At 44.3% G+C, this 20,420-nt stretch overlaps 2 protein-coding genes and 1 non-coding gene across 6 annotated transcripts in view; all 3 read right to left on the bottom strand.

The window, feature by feature from the left end:
- The window catches only part of zgc:165520 (uncharacterized protein LOC571872 homolog), a 20,456-nt gene extending 6,466 nt beyond the window's left edge, over positions 1-13,990 (bottom strand). Inside the window, exons 1-4 of one of the 3 annotated variants that reach the window (XM_035419615.1) lie at positions 13,900-13,990; positions 13,601-13,772; positions 11,882-11,958; positions 11,669-11,777 (exon numbers count right to left, since the gene is read on the bottom strand). In XM_035419615.1, coding sequence (XP_035275506.1) covers positions 11,669-11,719 — 51 coding nt within the window. In that variant the 5' untranslated portion in view covers positions 11,720-11,777; positions 11,882-11,958; positions 13,601-13,772; positions 13,900-13,990. Of the gene's footprint in view, positions 1-4,912; positions 5,363-11,162; positions 11,778-11,881; positions 11,959-13,600; positions 13,773-13,899 lie in introns of those variants that run through there. The other 2 variants (XM_035419617.1, XM_035419616.1) reach the window with 2 other exon arrangements.
- Positions 13,965-20,038, bottom strand: LOC118228249 (GTP-binding nuclear protein Ran). Of its 2 annotated transcripts, none has more exons than XM_035419618.1 (7): positions 19,984-20,038; positions 17,994-18,057; positions 17,531-17,615; positions 16,453-16,578; positions 15,988-16,175; positions 15,107-15,277; positions 13,965-14,404 (listed from the first exon to the last, which is right to left on the bottom strand). In XM_035419618.1, the coding sequence occupies exons 2-7, from the start codon at positions 18,024-18,026 to the stop codon at positions 14,360-14,362; spliced, it is 648 nt and encodes a 215-aa protein (XP_035275509.1). In that variant the 5' UTR covers positions 18,027-18,057; positions 19,984-20,038; the 3' UTR covers positions 13,965-14,359. The 2 variants fall into 2 exon arrangements, with proteins under 2 accessions (XP_035275509.1, XP_035275510.1); XM_035419619.1 differs by lacking the exon at positions 19,984-20,038 and adding an exon at positions 18,860-18,953.
- Positions 19,740-19,956, bottom strand: LOC118228540. Its single transcript, XR_004765514.1, has one exon. It is a non-coding gene; the product is annotated as a small nucleolar RNA U3 (small nucleolar RNA).
- Positions 20,039-20,420: the final 382 nt, after the last annotated feature.

Genomic DNA, 20,420 nt, shown 5'->3' on the forward strand with positions numbered 1-20,420 from the left:
GAGACACTGCCACAGTTGCTTCTGGAACCTTCCCTCCTCCCTCTCTGATGTAATAGCGACACGATGCCCTCCTGCCCCCCCCCCCGTGTGTTCACATCTCGCAGTGCGTGCTGTTGGCGGTGCAGCTCCCAGGCCCTGTGACATGCGCTAATGGCGGTGGAAGCGCTGTGGGGGATTAGCAGAGCCCTGCTGCAGGCCTGCAGGATTAGCATACGCCATCCTCACGGATTCCACAGGCCCCGGAACACACATCCTCAGCTCTGCGTCTTAATGCTGAAAGCCCTGTCCCCCAAACACCAGAACCAAAAACATCCTCATTTAGCGCATGTTCCCCCAAACACCAGAACCAAAAACATCCTCATTTAGTGCATGTTCTCCCAAACACCAGAACCAAAAACATCCTCATTTAGCGCATGTTCTCCCAAACACCAGAACCAAAAACATCCTCATTTAGCGCATGTTCTCCCAAACACCAGAACCAAAAACATCCTCATTTAGCGCATGTTCCCCCAAACACTGCAGCCAAAAACATCCCCATTTAGTGCATGTTCTCCCAAACACTGCAGCCAAAAACATCCTCATTTAGTGCATGTTCCCCCAAACACCACAGCCAAAAACATCCCCATTTAGCGCATGTTCCCCCAAACACTGCAGCCAAAAACATCCCCATTTAGTGCATGTTCTCCCAAACACTGCAGCCAAAAACATCCTCATTTAGTGCATGTTCTCCCAAACACCAGAACCAAAAACATCCCCATTTAGTGCATCTTCAGAAAAGTCCTTAAAGGGCACGTCCAGGTACAATGCTAGTGTCCAATGGACACACTAACCGGCACCTCCAGTAGTTAAGAAGCAGAGAGGGCGGGCGCAAAGCTGGAGTTGAGTATCTGGTGACTATAATGAATCTGTAAGGCGGGGCCTGTCTGAATTTAGCGCATGCTGTCACTCATGGCCAGTGGGTACTGACTGTCTCCTACCCACGGCCCTCCTGTTCTCAATCCGAGGGCAGCCAATGGGAATCTCCTCAGGCATATATCCCTATCTGGCTCTGTGTCTGTCTCAGTGTAGAGTTCAAATGTGCTTTATTTGCATGAGAAGAGAAACTAAACTAAACCCTCTCTCTCACACACACGCACACGTGCACACTCACACACACACACACACAAACACACACACACTCTCCCTCTGTCACACACGCACACGTGCACACTCACACACACACACATGCACATGTGCACACACACACACACACACACACTCACTCTCCCTCTCTCTCACACACACACGCACACATGCACACGTGCACACACACACACACAAACACACATACTCTCCCTCTCTCTCACACACACGCACACGTGCACACTCACACACACACAAACACTCACACACTCTCCCTCTCTCTCACACTCACACACTAACACACTCTCCCTCTGTCACACACGCACACGTGCACACTCACACACACACACATGCACATGTGCACACACACACACACACACACACTCTCCCTCTCTCTCTCTCACACACACGCACGCGTGCACACTCACACACACACACACACACACAAACACACACTCTCTCTCTCTCTCACACACACATACACGCACACAGTCGAGTGTGAACTATCACCTACAAAGACATATCTGTCAACATTCATGAGGAATTCCAATCAGAAGGTGAACGTCCGATACCATCTCCATGAGAAAAGGATCTTACTGAGGAGGAGGACGAGCAAATGTTATAGTTTATGTTTACAGAGGTTCTGTGTTTAGTCACCCAGCTAGCTGGATAAATATCATATTTTTATCAACATAAGCTATTATAACCATTTCTACATTTTTTGTAAAAGTAATCAACATGCCTTTAAAATAATTGGAATATTAGAGGGAAAACAAACAGAGAGGTGAGCTAAGCATCGCAATAAAGGAAAACCAGCGTCTGCGTCTGTTAGCGAAAGAGAAGGACCCAGTCAGGGAGAGCAGATAGAGCATGCAGCCTTTTTTATTGCTTTTTTACTTTTTTGGTCAGGACAGGTGTTTGTTTATTGGTACAGAGTGGCCACGATTGCTGGATCGGGGTTGATCTGTCTGAAAAGTTCCAGTCATCATGCAGAGGAATCCAGTACCGTGTAGAGACTTTTAATTGTCATGGAAAATGTGCTAATTCGCACTGAGAGGGTTTGAGTAAATCATTTTAATAACAGACTTCATTAATATATATCTCTTTTCTCAATGGAAAAATCCTTCACGGTGAAGGGGGGAAACTCATGTAAATGATCACTAATGCGTAGCCCCCACCTGGGTGATGCACAGAACAGTCACTACACAATTACTTAAGAGGGGGAAGAGTGCCCCCTGCCACCACCAACACTGCCAGCAGGAACATTTTCCCAGGCGGTCTCCCAGCAGCAAGGTACATTATGCTAAGGCTGCTGAAAGTTGTCATGAAGAAGGTTCCAGTTATCATAGGGAGGGCTCCAGTTGTCTTGGAGATGGTTTCTGTCCAAACTGATTAAGACACGGCTAAGTGTACAATGTGTCCGCTTCTGTCTTTTCTCCTCTCTCAAGAGGAGCCACTACCAGCACATTATCTGAGCCCAACAACCGCTTTCCAGCTAAGGCATGAAAACGTGCTCACAATGCTGCTGCTATGTAATGGTAATGCTGTAACATTCACAAAACATTACAGCAACATTGTGAGAACATTTTGTGTGGGTTTTAGCAGGAGATGTCAGACAGTCCAAAAAGACAGCATGTCAATTGACAAAAGTAAGACATTAAACCCCTGGTCAGTTTATAATATATATGGACACACATCCAAGTCTGTTCTTCCTGATTCACTAATAGCAGTCTAGTACTCCCCCCCTGCACCATTTACTGATTCACATGAACCAATATGTGGTCTGTGCACCATTTACTGATTCATATGAACCAATCTGTGGTCTGTGCACCATTTACTGATGCATATGAAGAAATCTGTGGTCTGTGCACCATTTACTGATTCACATGAACCAATCTGTGGTCTGTGCACCATTTACTGATTCACATGAACCAATCTGTGGTCTGTGCACCATTTACTGATTCACATGAACCAATCTGTGGTCTGTGCACCATTTACTGATTCACATGAACCAATATGTGGTCTGTGCACCATTTACTGATTCACATGAACCAATCTGTGGTCTGTGCACCATTTACTGATTCACATGAACCAATCTGTGGTCTGTGCACCATTTACTGATTCACATGAACCAATCTGTGGTCTGTACACCATTTACTGATTCATATGAACCAATCTGTGCTCTGTACACCATTTACTGACTTATATATATCTATGCCCTGTGCCGTACTGCTAAGAAGAAGGGCCCAATTGACCCATTGAATACTCTCAGACTCTCTGGAGCACCATGGCCTGCACAGGTGTCATTCCTGATTGGTCGGATGTGCGATTGCCCGTGAGGGGACTGTGTTTTTGGTGACAAACGCTGGGATGCTGACTCCATCTCACCACAGTAATATCAGCGGACTGCTGATTTCATCCTGCTAAGCCAATGCTGCAGCTACAGGAAATGAACTTTCAAACATATTTATGTAATGCAGAACACAACAGGCACAATACTCACAGCAAGATACAGCCAATGTGCACACACAGATGCACGCACACACACATGCACACACGCACACACACACACAAACACACTGCACACATGCCCAAGCACACACACACACACACACTGTGTGCAAACACACACACACACACAGACTGCATATATGCACAAGCACACGCACTCATCCAACCCGCGCACAGGCATGCATGCAGACACATAGACATTTGGTCCACTGTCTACTGGGTGGATGTCTGCTCAGAAATTAGACACTGAAAACACAGCTATATGTTGTGATTATTATGGACAGGACAAGGCAGGATGTGACCTACTGAACACTGCAAATGGAATTTGCGTTATAATAAAAAAATAGAAGAAAAATAAACAGCAAAACCTATCACACTGACTGAGGATAAATGAGTGACCATATGTCCCTGGGATAAAAAAGAATAAGAAGGAAAAAACAATCCTCCTCTTTCCCCTTTACACTAATCGCCGCCAGCCCGTACCCCTCCCCCTCATGTGGGCATCCCTCCGCGCTCAGACCCCCCTCCCTCGCGCTTCATTCATGGAACAGCTGACTGTCGCGCACTGATTCCTGCAGCGGTGGCATGTGTAAGGACACTCATAAGAAAAGGGGCATGGAGACCAAGAGCGAGACGGAACCAGCAGTGTGACGTTTACACCAACGGCCTGAACGGCACCCGCACGCATTCCGTGTCCCCCATTCCCTCGCGTGACATCAGAATTATACACCTGACAGTTTTCAGTCACCCTCCATTTGCATGCAGCTTCCACGATCACTGACCAGTTCACACCGAGCTGTCCAGTGACGTAAAAATAACAGATCCACGGTTTCATTTTCGAGAATTTGCTCCTTTATAGGCTATCGCACAGCTTAATCGTAGTAGTCAATTAACCTGGCACTAACGTTGCAATACAACAACGAAACAATATACCTTCAAAATAGCAATTAAAGTTGAAATAAAGATGTATTCCTTCCTAGATTTCGACTTATTCAAACTTGAATGGGATTTTTGGGGTATTTGAAACAAGTGCGTGTAACACGTACCCACTCTGCTCCCAGACTAATTACACGGTTGATTCAGCTCCGCATTCTGTCACTTCAATAATTAGATAATTCATACTGACATTTTGAATGATGTTATCACAGACTTCCACAGACACGTCTGACACACGAAAAGACAGGATAAATCCGACATGGAAATCTTAATATTCCCATCTGTCAGGTTTTCCATCAATAATTGTAATTACTTGAATATGCGACAACAGGTTTTAACTTACCGCTTTGAGTTGCTCCAAACGGTCTTTCATCTTGGAAACTTTAAGAACACTGTGCGGGTCTGAAAATATGAAATGCTATATCCTAACGTAAAACAGATTGGACACTCTGGCCCAAGACTACGCAGTGGCGATTTTCAAAAGTCGAGTATAATAACTTTTTATAATAACACTCTCTTAACGAGACATTTGTAATTATTTGTAATTAAAATAATAATTAAAGATGATATACTGCTTTCCAATGCAGTGCCAATGCAATATGGCTGCTGGGTTTCAAACCCGTAGTTTTACTAAGCCTATCCTCTCAAGGGGGATTAAAACAACAGTTGTGTACAGTGCGGTTAATCTCTCCGTCCCTCTTTCTCCCTCCCTGTGTAATCATATTGTAAAAGCGCACTTGCCGCTATTCACGCATGCTCCGTACGTGTCTCCTTCCGTCCTTAAAGTACTGGCTAGTCTATATTATGTCACGCCCCCATCAGTCAAAACCTGTCTTTGGCCGACCGTTTGACCGACGAAAGGCGTGTTCTGTATAAAGAAAACGTAGCCTCAGTTTCCGCTGGCTTGTCATTCACTGCTGCCTTCTCACCTGTAATTTTATTTCTACTCATATTCTTTAGAAAAATGCAATCCTCAATTATTCGACATTTTGGTATTTAATTGAACACAGTCAGGCCTATGCATAACACCGCAAAATATTTTTTCACATAATTTTCTAATTATGTGAGGCTTAGTCCTGTTTCTGGGTTACAGTTACATTAATTGGCGTATGCAGAAATAAACATAAACATCTCCAACCGAAATAATTATCATGTGAGACTTAAGTTTAAGACTTGGGAGCATCAATTAGTACACTCAGGAACATAATTATAGAAAATGAGTCAAATGAGCAGGTAGAACTCAACCTGTACTAACTGTAGCAACAAATATTGTGAATTAAAATGGAACACTAGCTCAATATTGGGGGACAGTGTATCTAGCTGGAGATTACACAGGCTCACCATATACTGAACTCCTGTCCTCTCTGCTCTTTAAACACAGGGGTTTCTGATGTGGCTTTACACTAGGCTACAGAACACCCACAGTGAGCAAAGAATCTACCAACATTGCCCTTAATGTCCACTCACAGATACATGCAAGTGTTTACATGTCACAAAAGCAGTTTAGCAAGTTAATTTTGGCAATCGCTGAATCGCACCAGAGTGTGTCTTTCCATAGAAGGTTGAAAACTTGAATTTAATCATGAGCCAAAGTTAAGGACAGAAGATTGGCTGAATCCAGGTCAGTGTGTCTCTTTCTGGTTTTCATACTGTTCAGAAAGTCTCAAGACAAACTAAAGCAGCTTACTGTACATCAGTACATATACAGTCTTCTTTAACACTATTTTACATTGCAGTACAGAGCCCAGTTTAATTGAGCAACAGAATTTAACATCCATGTGCATCTATTGCATGGGTGGGAAATTCCATTCTCAGAGGTCTGGGGTGTGTACATGTTTTTGTTGCTACCAATTAACCTAGTTCAATTAACTAATTCGGTAAATACACCAACATTGTGTTAAATCTTAGATTAGTACAATATTTCATAAAAGGAGACAAGAAAAGTCTTCTACTGATATTGACAAGTCAAGCAAGAAATGTAGCTAAAATGTCACTGAATAAATAACTATGGCTGATTAAATAATTAAGAGTCCAGGTTGGTATGAAACCCAGTAATAGATCAAGATTAACTTGCCAACCTCTGATCTAATGTAGGTTTCATTTCCAATTCATAGGCAAAATAAATTTATAAAAATTAAAAAGCTTCAGTGAAATTGATTCTCGAGCTCCCCTGTCAATCTTCTCAGACCGTCCAGTGCATAGGTCCAAAACACAGGTCCAGAATGGGGATAAAGCCAAAAGCACACAGCTATGGTTTTTGCTCCCCTCTAGTGGCGAGAAATATCAGTTGTTTACGTATCACGTTAAAATGCATGACAATTTATTGTTTGAAGAAAAAGTTTGTCCTTCACGTTCATGGTTCTTATAATTACATATAATACATTTTGAAAAAATATTTAGTCTTACTAATTTAGTTAAATATCTAAAAGTTGACAATTCCATAGTCGATCAGCAAGCTGTGTGAAGTAGCCTACCCTGCAACGTACACCAGTAGCTAGGCCTAGCAATCGTGTTTGTGTGGTAGTCATTTGCAATCGCGTATCTATATAATTTCGAACAGTGTAGCCAGCAAAATTAAGTTAGCAAATAATGGTACGTTAGTTAATTCGTTTTTAAAGATCATTCTGGTATTGAATACTTTTGTTTGTCTGAGTAATGTCGAATTACTAGGCTTAGCTGATGTACAGTACGACAGCACATTGGATTGCACGTTAGAACCTTACCGGACAACAAATCTCCTTAGCAACGTCAGAGGGTTAGCTGTACGTTCAGATAATAAAGATGTGGAACAGACCATGTTTTGTTTTTATTTTATAATGCATTGTTAACATTGTGTATGATATCAAAGGAGGACACCAAACCGGAAGAAACGCCGTTGACACGCTTCAGTGCAGATTATAGTGGAGTAAAAGTAACGGTAGGCCGCTATCAAGGTAGTTCACTGACAGGTAGCCTAGCTACCACAGCTAGCAAACGGTAGCTAATTGCCTCGGTTCATTCAGTTAACTTTCTCATGCTGAAAATCTTAGCCAATTTAAGATAATGTTGATTTAGCAATTAATAAGTGTTTACATCTTATAAGAAAACGTGTGACATTTGCTCATGGTCTCATTGACCTCCTTGTCCAAGTGAAAGTCATTTCCAGACAGAGCGATCAGAAACGTCTCTGATCGCTCAGAATGATAAACCCATAAGTATCTGACTAAATTTAAAATGCATGGATTGAGATTTATTACGTTCCCATTGCCTTTGGTCCATGCTGGATTTGCAGGTTTGGTCCAACTTAACCACTTTGAGATAGAGGAATAGCCTATATTACACTAGACTTAGTCTAAGAATTTTTCAGCTTTTGTTTTTGAAGCAGACCACATCGTTCCCTGAGATTTGCACTCGGCTTCGTTGCTCTTTAAGTAGCCCAAGTGTAGAATGCTGTTCCCCAAAAGATCAGAGAAATACAATCCATTTAGATAAAAAAAATATATATGTAAAAATAAAAACCACACAGTAACCACATTGTACTATTGCTTCTACATTTGCAGGCTATATCATTCAGCTTTGGCTTTATTTATATCTCAGTTGTGGTTTCTTTCTGTCTTTCTGTGTAATATATATATATACGCATGTTAACAGCGACACTTTTGTGTTGTAGGAAACGCATTCCAGCATGGAATCTGAGCTGCCTGCAGACATGAACACCTGGACCAGGGACAATGTAAGGGACTGGTTGTTGCGTGACCTGGTGCTTAGTGAGACCACCGCTCAGATTCTCTATCAAGCAGAGTACCGGGGGGACATGCTGCCGCTGCTCGATGAAGCCAGCCTCCGAGAACTGGGTGTCAATCACGGGCCAGCGAGACTGATAATGAAGCGGATCGACAGCTTCGGCGCAGAGCCGCAAAAAGATTCCGTGACGCTGAGGGACCGAGCCGAAAAGTGCCTGCCGTACCCATTCAACTGCTTCCACGACGGCTGCAGGTACATCCTGAACCGCCAACTGCTGGTGCCTGAAACGGGGCCCTTGAACCTGATAGAGCCCTGCCACGAGTTCAAAGCTCTTCGGGGCGGGACGCACAGAGAGAGACTGATAAAATTCACGGAGGAGACGGTGCGCTTTGGGGCGGCGTGCCTGAACACCCGCTCCAATGGAACCATTCACTTTGGGGTGCTTGACAACCCCCATGGAAAGATTGTTGGAGTGACAGCAGGAAGCAAGGGTGAATTAAATCCGAATAAGGCCTGTCTTAAGGAAAACCCAGAGGACAACTACATCAAAGCATGGGATGCTTTTGGGAAGTACTTTGATCCTGAGCTCAGGCATGCAGCGATGAAATGCATCAAAGCCCCTCGGTTTGTTGAGGTTTTGAATCCCAGCTGCAATGAGGACAACACGTTCGTTATCGAGGTCGACATTGAGCCCAGATACACCTGGTCCCAAGAGGATCTTTTCTACACTCACGAAACTTACACAAACAAAAAGACCAGGAAATATAATGCTGACAAGCTGCACCTTTACATTCGTCAAGGATCCAGCACATTCGATCTGTTGGCAGAGAAGACAGACAGAAGCATTCCGAGGCACAGCACTTACTGTGCCAAAACCATTAAAGAAATTGCAGAACTGAGAAAGAAAGCTGAGAAAGAACACAACAGACGTATTCAGAACAGCGTTCAGGGCTTACAGCTGAAAGAGGCCATCACTAATGGGAGCAATTCACTGGACAAATCTAATTTTGAATGGTACATTCTTGTGACCAACAGGTCTCACCCTGTACAACTGGAATCAGTTCAGTTCCTGTCCAAGCTGGAACTGTTTGCCGTCCTTGACTTTGATCCTGAGTCCAAATCTGAGGGGCTTCACCACTTCTTCCAGGAACACAGAAAGACTAACTCACACTTCCCTGAGGACTACACAGCCTTCGATGCTGCAGATGAAGCAGTTCGTAAATTGGAACTGTCCAAGGCTGTCAGTTGGGTTTTATGCAATGGCTCCACGGCAGATCATGTGGCGGCTCCTGTCCCTGTGGCTTGGCGCAAGGAGAAGGGTGCCGCGGTTCGTGGTACCATCTCCTTCTTGTGCCGGAGGGACGTCATGCCCAGAGGGAGGTTCCTAGTGGTGTTCTTGCTTCTGTCAAGAGTAGATGACCAAATGGACCCGCTTTTGGAGGCGTTCAGTGCGTTCTACCAGGAGCTGAGAGGGACAGAGTCGATGCTGTTTATCTGCAACAGCGAGTCCACATTCACTTCCTGGAAGGACCTGATTGACGCAAAGTTCAGCGAAGAGATCAGAGAAAGATGCATTTTCAAGTTGAGCCTCGCAGAAGTGAACGGGACAGTTTTAAGCTTGACACACAGCTCTGAGCGGTTTTTACCGTGCCAGAATGCTGCAGCGGTAGTTTTCAGCAGAAAGGATGAGGAAGACATGCATGCTTTGAGTGTCTTGTGTATAAATCAGTGTGAAGGGCAACAAGTGAACAAAGATGATGTGCAGAGGAGCTTCTACAGAGGTGGGAAGGCAACATGGTGGAATTTCCAGCTGTCAGACAAGTCTGTTGTGAAGAGAGATAAGCACGAGTACATCAAGAAAGCAATACGCCTGAAAACCAAACAACCAAAGAATGAAGCTTGTGTGACCTTTGACCTCCTTCACCATCCAGGCTGTGGGGGAACAACCCTTGCGATGCATGCCTTGTGGTCCCTTAAAAAGGAATTCCGATGCGCAGTTCTGAAGGACAAAACGGTGGGCTACCAGGAGGTTGCACGGCAGATTATTGCTTTGCTTAAATATGGAATGAAGGAAAACTCTGTTGGGAGTTGTCTTCCTGTCTTACTCATGATTGATGATTTTGACATGGAAAATAAATTGTCCTTGCAGGACTCAGTCAGGGAAAAATTTAAGCTTGAAGATCTGGCTAACGGAGACACTTTGGTAGTCCTTCTTAACTGCATGAGGTCCCCCACACAACCAAAACCATCAACAGGCAGCACTGACTCTCTTTTCCTCAGTAACAAGCTGTCTGCCAAAGAAAAGGAGCTGTTTGAACAACGGCTCAAAGAAATTGAGTCAGATCAAAAGGAGGTGGAGACATTCTATGGCTTTATGATAGTGAAACACAGTTTTGATCCAGAATATGTCGTACGTGTGGTCAAGAACAACCTGCAGAACTTCAACTTCTTTGGGCAGAAGGAAGCAAAGCTGTTTGGAGTGCTAGCCCTTCTTCAGGTTTTTGCCCAGGGTGGCTCTCTCTCTGTGTCCCTCTGTGAGAAATTCCTGGGCCTGGAAGGTCTGCCACGAAGCAGGTACCTGAGAGTGGAGGAAGAGTTTGGCCAGTTTTCAAAACTTGTGATTCGCTGCGTGGTGGAAGAAGGGGAGAAATACCAAGCTGTACGTGTGATTCACCACAGTGTGTCTGAGGCAAGCCTGCTGGAACTGATGCACTCTCATGGTGTCAGTAAGAGGGACATCATCCATCTGCTGTTACATGAAGACACTTTCTATGACCGCATACAAGGGAAAAAGAAACTAGAGGAAGACATAGTGGGCATGCTCTGTTCAAGGAAATTTGACCAAAACGAAAGCAGCAGCAGGTTCTCACCACTCATGGAGATCTTGATGAAGGAAACCCCAGGGTCTGTGGAGGACTTGCTGACTAAGGCCTCAGAGAGATTTGAGAGCAGTGCCTTCGTTTTTCAACTTCGAGCACTGTTCTACATCGAGCGGAAGAACAGCTCTGAAGCACTGAAATGGGCCAAAACTGCAAAAAAGAAGGATAAGACAAACTTTGCCATCGCTGACACTTTAGCTCAAGCATATAAATGTGAATTGCTAGCCAGTCTGGATCTCGCGACCTCACAAAATGCAGCCACAGAGAACTTTGGGGAACGTACAATACTGGCATGTTGTTCTCTCTCTGAGTTCAGAATAGCTCAGAGCCTGTTAAAAAAGGAGCCAATTGGGTTTAAACATAACCTCGCCAGCAGCATGATGTCCACCACCTCCTGTTTCCTTGGAGAGATAAGCGTCTGTGACATCATACTCAGTTTAGTGCAGAAGATTCCACTGTTTGAGCAAGAACATGGAAGGAAAAACCTGATTAGGTACCTTTCTGGTGACATCACAGTGGAGGAGCTCCAGGCCAATAGCGAACAGCATTCCGGTTATCTTGCTACACTCAAAGAGCAGGACGAACACCTTCACAATCTGAAAGTGGCTATGAAGGAAAAAATAGATTTTTTGGAGTGTTATATGTTCAACTTTTCACTGCCAAGGCAGTTCAAGATGCAAGCTGAGGTGGAGAGCTGTTTCAGGACATACTGTGAGGTGTTTTGCAGGCCGTGCTCGGGTATGGAGGTCCAGAGTGAACAGGTACAGGTGGAAGAGAAAAGAAAAACCTTGGAGAAGATGAAGGGAGACACATACAGTGGGATTTTGGCATACCTGAATGATAAGCATGGATACACAGATATGGAGACTATCGTGCAGGGCTACCAGTTAATTTTGAAAAACACAGATGGATGTTTGAGGGATGAATTGCACCTAATCTTGGCGAGTATCGTTCTCCACTGCCTAAGTCCACACTCAAGACACAGTGATGCCAGGCAGAAGGAAGAGAAGCTGAAGTTGGATTTGGAGAAAGTGGTGAAGAAAAGCACCAGAGCCCCAGCGGAGGATTGTGAGGAAAAGGTTTTACTGCACTTCCTGGCCACACTTCTCTGTTGGGACGACATGGAGGTCCTGGACCGAGTGGAAGCCACAGATGAGCAGCTTCCGGACCGCTTCAAAATCCTGGGCCACTCGCTGACTCCCGTGCCTCACTTCTACCTGGGAAGGCAGCGCGGGCTCTGGGGGCTACTGACCAGAGAGGAGGCAGAGAGGCACCTGGGCTACAATATGGAGGAGCGCCCCCTCCTGGTCTTCAGTGGCATAAGGATGGAAAACAGGATCCTGTGTGATGACGGCAGATATGTAGCGGTCACTGCTGCTGACAGCAGGAAGCTGGATGTGCACTCCAGAGTCACATTTTGCGTGGGCCTCACAATGTCCGGGCCCCTGGCCTCTGGCATCAGACAGTGTGGCCCCTAGGGACCCGCTGACTCATGCAACTGCAAAGGCTGGTGGAAAAAGATTTTAAATGAAATTGACAGTTCGGTGGATGTGGGTTGCTGTTTTCAAAGCGCAATGTGGTACATGTCTGATGATCATTGTGAAGAGACTGTTTCCAGTGTCCTTTCTGCAGTACCACACAATGCTGCTTTATTTGACTATCAGGCTAACCCGTTTGACCACTGAATGGGAACATAGGACGGTCCTGATTAATTGCTTTTTAAATTTGACAATTTGTTCTGCATGTTGCGATAAAATTAATTGTATTGTAGAATCCAGAAATTTTGGTGTGATTTAGAATTTCAGCACCATCAACCTCATTTTATTTGATTCAGTTCTTCACACATTTGACTTGTATTGTCATAAACATATATAAAGCCATTTGTATACACAGCATTTGTCTATACCCACTCATCTGAAAGAACGGATTTCTTGTGTCAGCTTGAGGTAATCATCAAATAGTCTCTTATGCAGGTTACATTCAGTACATACAATCCATTTTTACAGCTGGATATTTTCTAGAACAACTCAGGTCAAGTACATTTCTCAAGGGTACAGCAGTGGTACCCCACCTGGGAATCTGACTCAAGCAATAACCAGCACATTTCACATGTCACATCTCTGATCAGGGATTTTGATTTGATTTGGCTGAAATTTTCTGGAATAAATAACAAACTTTGTTATGGTCTGAGGACGATAGAACTCGGTAGTAGACTGTTGATTTCATGATTGCGCTGCCATCTACTGGTAGCACGAGGAAATAACCAGCAGATTGAATATTTTGGGCACAGACTGTAAAAAGAAAATGTATATACAGACAATGTGACTGTGCCATCACCCATCGACTTTTCACAGGCTTGTGAAAAGGATTTATTGTGACTATATGTTCTTGTGCAAAGAAATGACTTTGTATTTTGGCTTAATTCGTACCGTTGAGAATGAATTGGGTGGCTGAAAGAACTGTACTGGAGCCAAACACACTGGCACTAGTGTGCAACGTCTCTCACCAAGACCAGGAAGTGAGCTTTGGGAACAAAGCCTGGTCTTAGCCCCTTGGATTCAAAAGATGGGGTAGCCAGACCCACAGGCTTACTGGATGATTCTGCATTGAAATACAGCACATGGACGGAAAGTCACACACAGGTACACATTTTTGGTGATTTATAATTAAAAAAATACATAATGCTCAGAATTAATTCTACACTGCATTGATTTTCTAGAACACTGACCTCAATCAGTACAAACACTTAGAGATCACACAAATCCTTTAACAGAAAGAGATGACAAAAATCTATTAAATTCAGTCACTTTTTATTCAAAGATTTTCCTCAAAGTGCTTCCATGTTCCTGCATTGGTACTATATAAGACTGTATAATATTGTATAATACTGTATCCACATACTGGGAGTGTTTTTGTAATGTGCGTGTGCGCGTTTGTCTCAAAGCATTCAGTCGACTTTTCAGTAGCAGTAATTAACTGTGTGTACACACAAGTGCAACCTACTGGAAATATTTTCAGCTTAAAACCAAAAATTAAACAAAACCAAAAGATAAAAAAATTAAAAAACAAAAACATTAAAAAAATAGATTTGCAACAGCATTTTACAGCTAAAAGTTAAAGGCCAACTACAGACAAAAGCCATGTTTTGAGCACTCTCACTGCTGGGAAAAATGGCGGGATGTCACAGGTTAGAGGTCGTCGTCTTCATCTGGGAGTGCCGTTTGCGACGCCAACTGTAGGAGACGCACAGAACAGCAGTTTGGACGACTGCTCACCATGATCAAACTAAACAGCAAACACTGCACCGCAAAGACAGGCCTCAAATCAGAGGTTCCAAACCCCTGCGAGTGCTGACTTTTACAACCACAATCACAATGCCTGAAATATGACAAGCGGCTAATCAGGCTTAATCAAACCCTTTCTCGTGTCGACTGAAGGGTGATCTGCCCCTGAAAGCCTCATCAGGTCACAAACGGCCACTCAGGCTGTGAAGGATGAAGGTCCCATATTCACACCCCAGGACACTTAATCAATCACAGCAACTAACGCCTTCGTTTTCTGTAATGTGCTGCAGTATGGCAATTACTTTACCAAATACTTTGTGTTACAGTCATATAGAAAAAGTGCTATATAAATGAATGAATGAATTATGCCATCAGAAAGGGATTATATTTAAGTCACAGGCTGACGGGTGAAATAAGTCCTCACTGCAGAAACTGCACATCTGGTCACTAGAACTAAACAATAGGTCAAATTTGCCCTGCTTTAAGACAGGTTCAAGGAGAAAACTCTAATGTCAGTTGATGGAGAGATTAGCCCTCACCAAAACCAGCAGAGCCAGGAGTTTTCTGGGGCCCAGTTTAGGAACTACAGTCTAGCAAACCCCAAATGCCTGCCTGGCACCCTCTGCACTACCACTGAATTCTGGGACTCACTTTGAGGTCGATTTCGTACTGTGCAGCGAGGGAGGGGTCCATGGCCACCTCTGGGGGGGCGAGGGCGGGCATGGCAACAAACTCCAGGTTGGGGTCTCCTATAAGCTTCCGTGCCAGCCACAGGAACGGCTTCTCAAAATTATAGTTGCTCTTGGCGGAGATGTCATAGTACTGCAGGAACAGAAGAAGCAGGGTGTCAGTACTGCGGGAACAGAAGAAGCAGAGTGTCAGTACTGCAGGAACAGAAGCAGAGTGTCAGTACTGCAGGAACAGAAGCATAGTGTCAGTACTGCAGGAACAGAAGCAGAGTGTCAGTACTGCGGGAACAGAAGAAGCAGGGTGGCAGTACTGCAGGAACAGAAGAAGCAGGGTGTCAGTACTGCAGGAACAGAAGAAGCAGGGTGTCAGTACTGCGGGAACAGAAGAAGCAGAGTGTCAGTACTGCGGGAACGGAAGAAGCAGGGTGTCAGTACTGCGGGAACGGAAGCAGAGTGTCAGTACTGCCAGAATAGATGAAGCAGAGTGTCAGTACTGCAGGAACAGAAGAAGCAGACTGTCAGTACTGCGGGAACAGAAGGGACAGAGTGTCAGTACTGCAGGAACAGAAGAAGTAGACACCATAGATCAGGGGTGGTGAGGAGCATCAGGTTAATTTCTGGATTGCCCACCTATGCTAGCTTAGTTATTTCACTCACCACTATCACTTCTGTGATTGGACATTTTAGATACATTTAATGATAAGCTCCTGAATCCCAGACCCTTTTTATCTACATGAAACTTCTAAACATGGTCTAATATACGAGAGAACTGGCAATCAGTGCTGTGGAATAAGGGTTGGAGGTCAGGGGTCAGGCTCAGAGCCTGGGTGGGGTGTCAGGCACCTGCAGGTTCTTCTTGCGGTGGAAGACGATGTTCTTGGCCTTGACCTTGCGGTCCTTGATGTCGACCTTGTTGCCGCAGAGCACGATGGGAATGTTCTCACACACGCGCACCAGGTCACGGTGCCAGTTCGGCACGTTCTTGTAGGTCACCCTGGAGGTCACGTCAAACATGATGATGGCACACTGAGCTGCAGAGAGAGAGAGGAAACAGACCAGTCATCGCTCGCTCGCACGCACGCACACGCGTGCGGCCAAAGCAGCGCATGCTGGCGGTCTGTCATAAAATATCCCACATTTGGCTGCCGAGATAAAGAATTTTAATTATCAATATTGTCTTCATGTTAAAAGATCTCTGGCAGAGAAACATGGCCAGAATGCCACCTTACTTCTGTTGACCATGCTTCAGCTACTTGAATGCTGTTTACTTATGGACACAAAATGAGTGGGCCCCAGACTGCTACGTACCCTGTATGTAGTAACCATCTCTCAGGCCCCCGAACTTCTCCTGGCCAGCGGTGTCCCACACGTTGAACTTGATGGCGCCTCTGTTGGTGTGGAATACCAGGGGGTGCACCTCCACACCCAGGGTGGCTGCAGGACAGGACAGAGGGACAGAGGGGGCAGCTCTGTTAATATGGGGCCTGAACGAGGCGTTGCATTGCCAAAATTCCCCAGCTTCCAGCGCATGAGCAGGTCCACACACTGCACAGCATCGGAGACACAACGGGTAGAGCTGCTGTTAAGCTGAAACGTAAAGAGCGATGACACTGAGCCTGTTTCACACTGAGCCTGTTTCACACCGGGCCTGTTTCACACCGGGCCTGTTTCACACTGAGCCTGTTTCACACCGAGCCTGTTTCACACCGGGCCTGTTTCACACTGAGCCTGTTTCACACCGGGCCTGTTTCACACTGAGCCTGTTTCACACCGAGCCTGTTTCACACCGGGCCTGTTTCACATTCGGCCTGTTTCACACCAGGCCTGTTTCACATTCGGCCTGTTTCACATTAGGCCTGTTTCACACCGGGCCTGTTTTGCACTGAGCCTGTTTCACACCAGGCCTGTTTCACATTCGGCCTGTTTCACACCGGGCCTGTTTCACATTAGGCCTGTTTCACACCGGGCCTGTTTTACACTGAGCCTGTTTCACACCAGGCCTGTTTTACACTGAGCCTGTTTCACACCAGGCCTGTTTCACACCGGGCCCGTTTCACACCGGGCCTGTTTCACACTGAGCCTGTTTCACACCGGGCCTGTTTCACACTGGGCCTGTTTTACACTGAGCCTTTCTTCCTTCGGTTTCCTCAACATCGGCCGTCTGGTCTGTAGCGTCTGCTGTTTGTGACTCATACTGGAACAGTCCCACCTGAGCCCTTTCCTGATTGGCTAACTGTCTTTGACATGTTTAGGAAGAACCAAAGAATGTTAGGTCTTCCATCGTTCAAACGCTTACTGGACAGAGTTACCTGGGGAAAAGAGAAGGCAGAGTAGAGAAGAGCAGCAAGGAGTGATGGAGGAGTGGATGGAAGGATGAGGTACTCACCTACATATTTCTTCTCAAACTCTCCCGTTAAGTGTCTCTTTACAAAAGTGGTCTTCCCTGTGCCTCCATCACCCACCAAGACCAGCTGAGAGGAGACAGGGAGCGCTATTATGACACATCATGATATAGCTCATTTAAAGTGATGGACCCTCCCAGAAACTCATAGTAAAGAGCTATCTCAAGACAACACACACACACGCAACCGAACAAACACACAAACATGAACAGGGGTGCCAAACTGATTATTTTTCCAAATATAATCAAACTCACAGATACAAGCTGCTCACATAAATATTACTATACACACAAACAGAAGCCTTCTCACAGTGAAACTCCCATAATTACACCCCTCTTACAACTAACATGGTACTGTTAAAACTTATATAAAACAATATACAATATAAAGCCTGATGCCACGGGCCCTGTCTTATAATTTCACAGGACAACTCGCGGAAAAACTCACCTTAAACTGAACTTGGGGTTCCCCTTCTGCCATAATGAAGCGTTTGAAATCGGCTCAGTGTACGCTAATGAGAGGAAGGGGGACAGAGATTAAACGGGTATCTGTAAACAAACGGCATGCCAGAAAAAAGGCACACATCTCACACATGGCAGGGTCGCACTTCCATGAGTCAGCGCGCTCGCTGCGCATATTGTTCTAGCAACTTCCACGCTAAATTGTGCTCGCGAGATGCTTCGTGCGTAGCCCGCCGCGAGGAGGGGGCACGCGCCCCAGCTCACCCCTTTGCGTCGAAGTGCAACTTAACTTCGCTAGACAGACAGGGCGAGCTCAGGTTAAGACAACAAACCCACATAACTACAACGAATTAGCATTCCATGAGAGAGTCGCCATCTCTCCCGCTATGTCCAATATACGGCCACTTATTTATTTCTCGGTTAGCGCTAGGTAACGGGGTGGGTAGCCAGAAATAAAACGATGATACCACACAGAAGTATTATCCATAGCTAGCTATCTAATTACCAAATATTGTTTGATAGTGACCACTATAAATAGCAGGCCAAAAATATTTATATTTCTGCGTAAAAGCTACAACCATGTCATGACAAAAAATATTACTTTAAATCAAATGATGAAAATAAGAGCACAGGGTAGCCTAATAATTACCCCGTTGCTACAAGGACTAGCGTTAGACAAGCTCGCAAGCTACTATTAAAACAATGCATAACTTTTTGTCTTTAAAATGAATTAACACAGTCTAAATACGATTTCGATATATACTAGTAATTGGTTAAATCGCGCGTATTTTAATACAGTTCAGGGAACGGTTCAAATTGTGAAAATGGTTTAAAATACCGCTCTGCACTTACCCGTCGCTAAAACGAATGAGAAAGAGCAAATGGCTACACTCGCTACAGCTTCAACGGTCACTTGCTTGTGTTGCATTTCGCCAATGTCATGTGACTGGGGAGTTGGGTTTGGATGTGCAAATGTGGTTACGGCGAAACGCAGCACAACAGGATAACGTAGGTTACATTCAACGAACTACATAAGAACTTATTATACATAGTTTTATTCGTGTTCTTATACAATTCAGTGGTTTCATTCACCAATTTCAATATGAGCCATAGCTAGCTAATAAAATTCCCAGACCAGCGAGTATATATGTAACATCGCTAAATCACTAATGTTAATCACTTATGCTAAGTCAGAAGATCCAAAATATGAATCCTGAAAGCATACTACTGATTGACCCCAAGACAAGCTATAAGAGAACCTAAACCAATGTAAAATACGATAACCTGAACTAGACTACCCCCCAGTTTCAGAAAACTTTTTAGAAGCTATTCGTTTGCAACTGGTCCAAAATAAAACAAAGGATACAAATCTATGAAAAGGTGCATTATTTTACTATGATGCTGGCAAATTGAATCAAAATGTAATTTTAAAATTAACAATTCATTTATGGTGAATATTATATTCATAAATATAAATGGACAGAAAAGGTCCTCTATTTAAATCGTCTGAACTAAAAAATTCAAACGCAATTAGAATATTGGGAATATGGAAAGAATTGAATGAAATTTGACATAAATATGGAACATGTACATGTGATGCACCCCGTCTATTTTTATTCACTACAATTTTCCTTATATTATCCGTTATTACATGCATGGGAATATGTTAAACTATTATTATTATACAAGCGTATTAAAGTAATATTATTTTTTATAACCCATTAGAGAGCTGTTCACTCAGACCGCATCTCCTTCCTCCGAACATACCGAAGTAAGTCAGAACGGTCATCAAAAACTAAAAACACAAGATATAATATCCTGGTTCTTAGTCCGCTTCGCGCTCAGAAGGAGATACCGGACCTCGTCATCGTGAATAGCGAGACCAAACACTTTAGAAACGCACTTCTCAAGTAATGAACTATAGAAATGATCCCTGAAAGTATAGTCTTAACAAGTTGTCCGTGCAGACAAGGTACCTGATAAAATGACTGTACGACAGCTCCATGGTAGCTTTTCACCAGTGCGTGGAGGTACTCAGCTAACCGTGTATAAATGCACCGGTGAAGGCTACAGCTCAAAGGACAGCTAACCGGTGAGACACACTCGTGAGAAATAGACTAGCGAATGCACCCAGATACATCCTGTTTTTAACAAAAAAAGCATACACAGTCAAAAAGTATTTGACACGTTATATACTAAAAGATTATTTATTACGATAGGTGTCATTATAAGATCTGAAAATGAATTATGTCGACAGTGTTTTTTTCGGGAGTCTGCTGTTGACGCCACGGGTCGCCATATTTAGAAGGGCAGAAACCCTTGTGATGTAATGATGATTAAATTTAATCAACGTAACAAACATAGTCTGTCGCTACATCACAATTATATTTTGGGCGATTATTTGATAAAGATC

The sequence above is a fragment of the Anguilla anguilla genome, chromosome 5, assembly GCF_013347855.1.
Source record: "Anguilla anguilla isolate fAngAng1 chromosome 5, fAngAng1.pri, whole genome shotgun sequence".
In the NCBI taxonomy this organism is placed as follows: domain Eukaryota; kingdom Metazoa; phylum Chordata; class Actinopteri; order Anguilliformes; family Anguillidae; genus Anguilla; species Anguilla anguilla.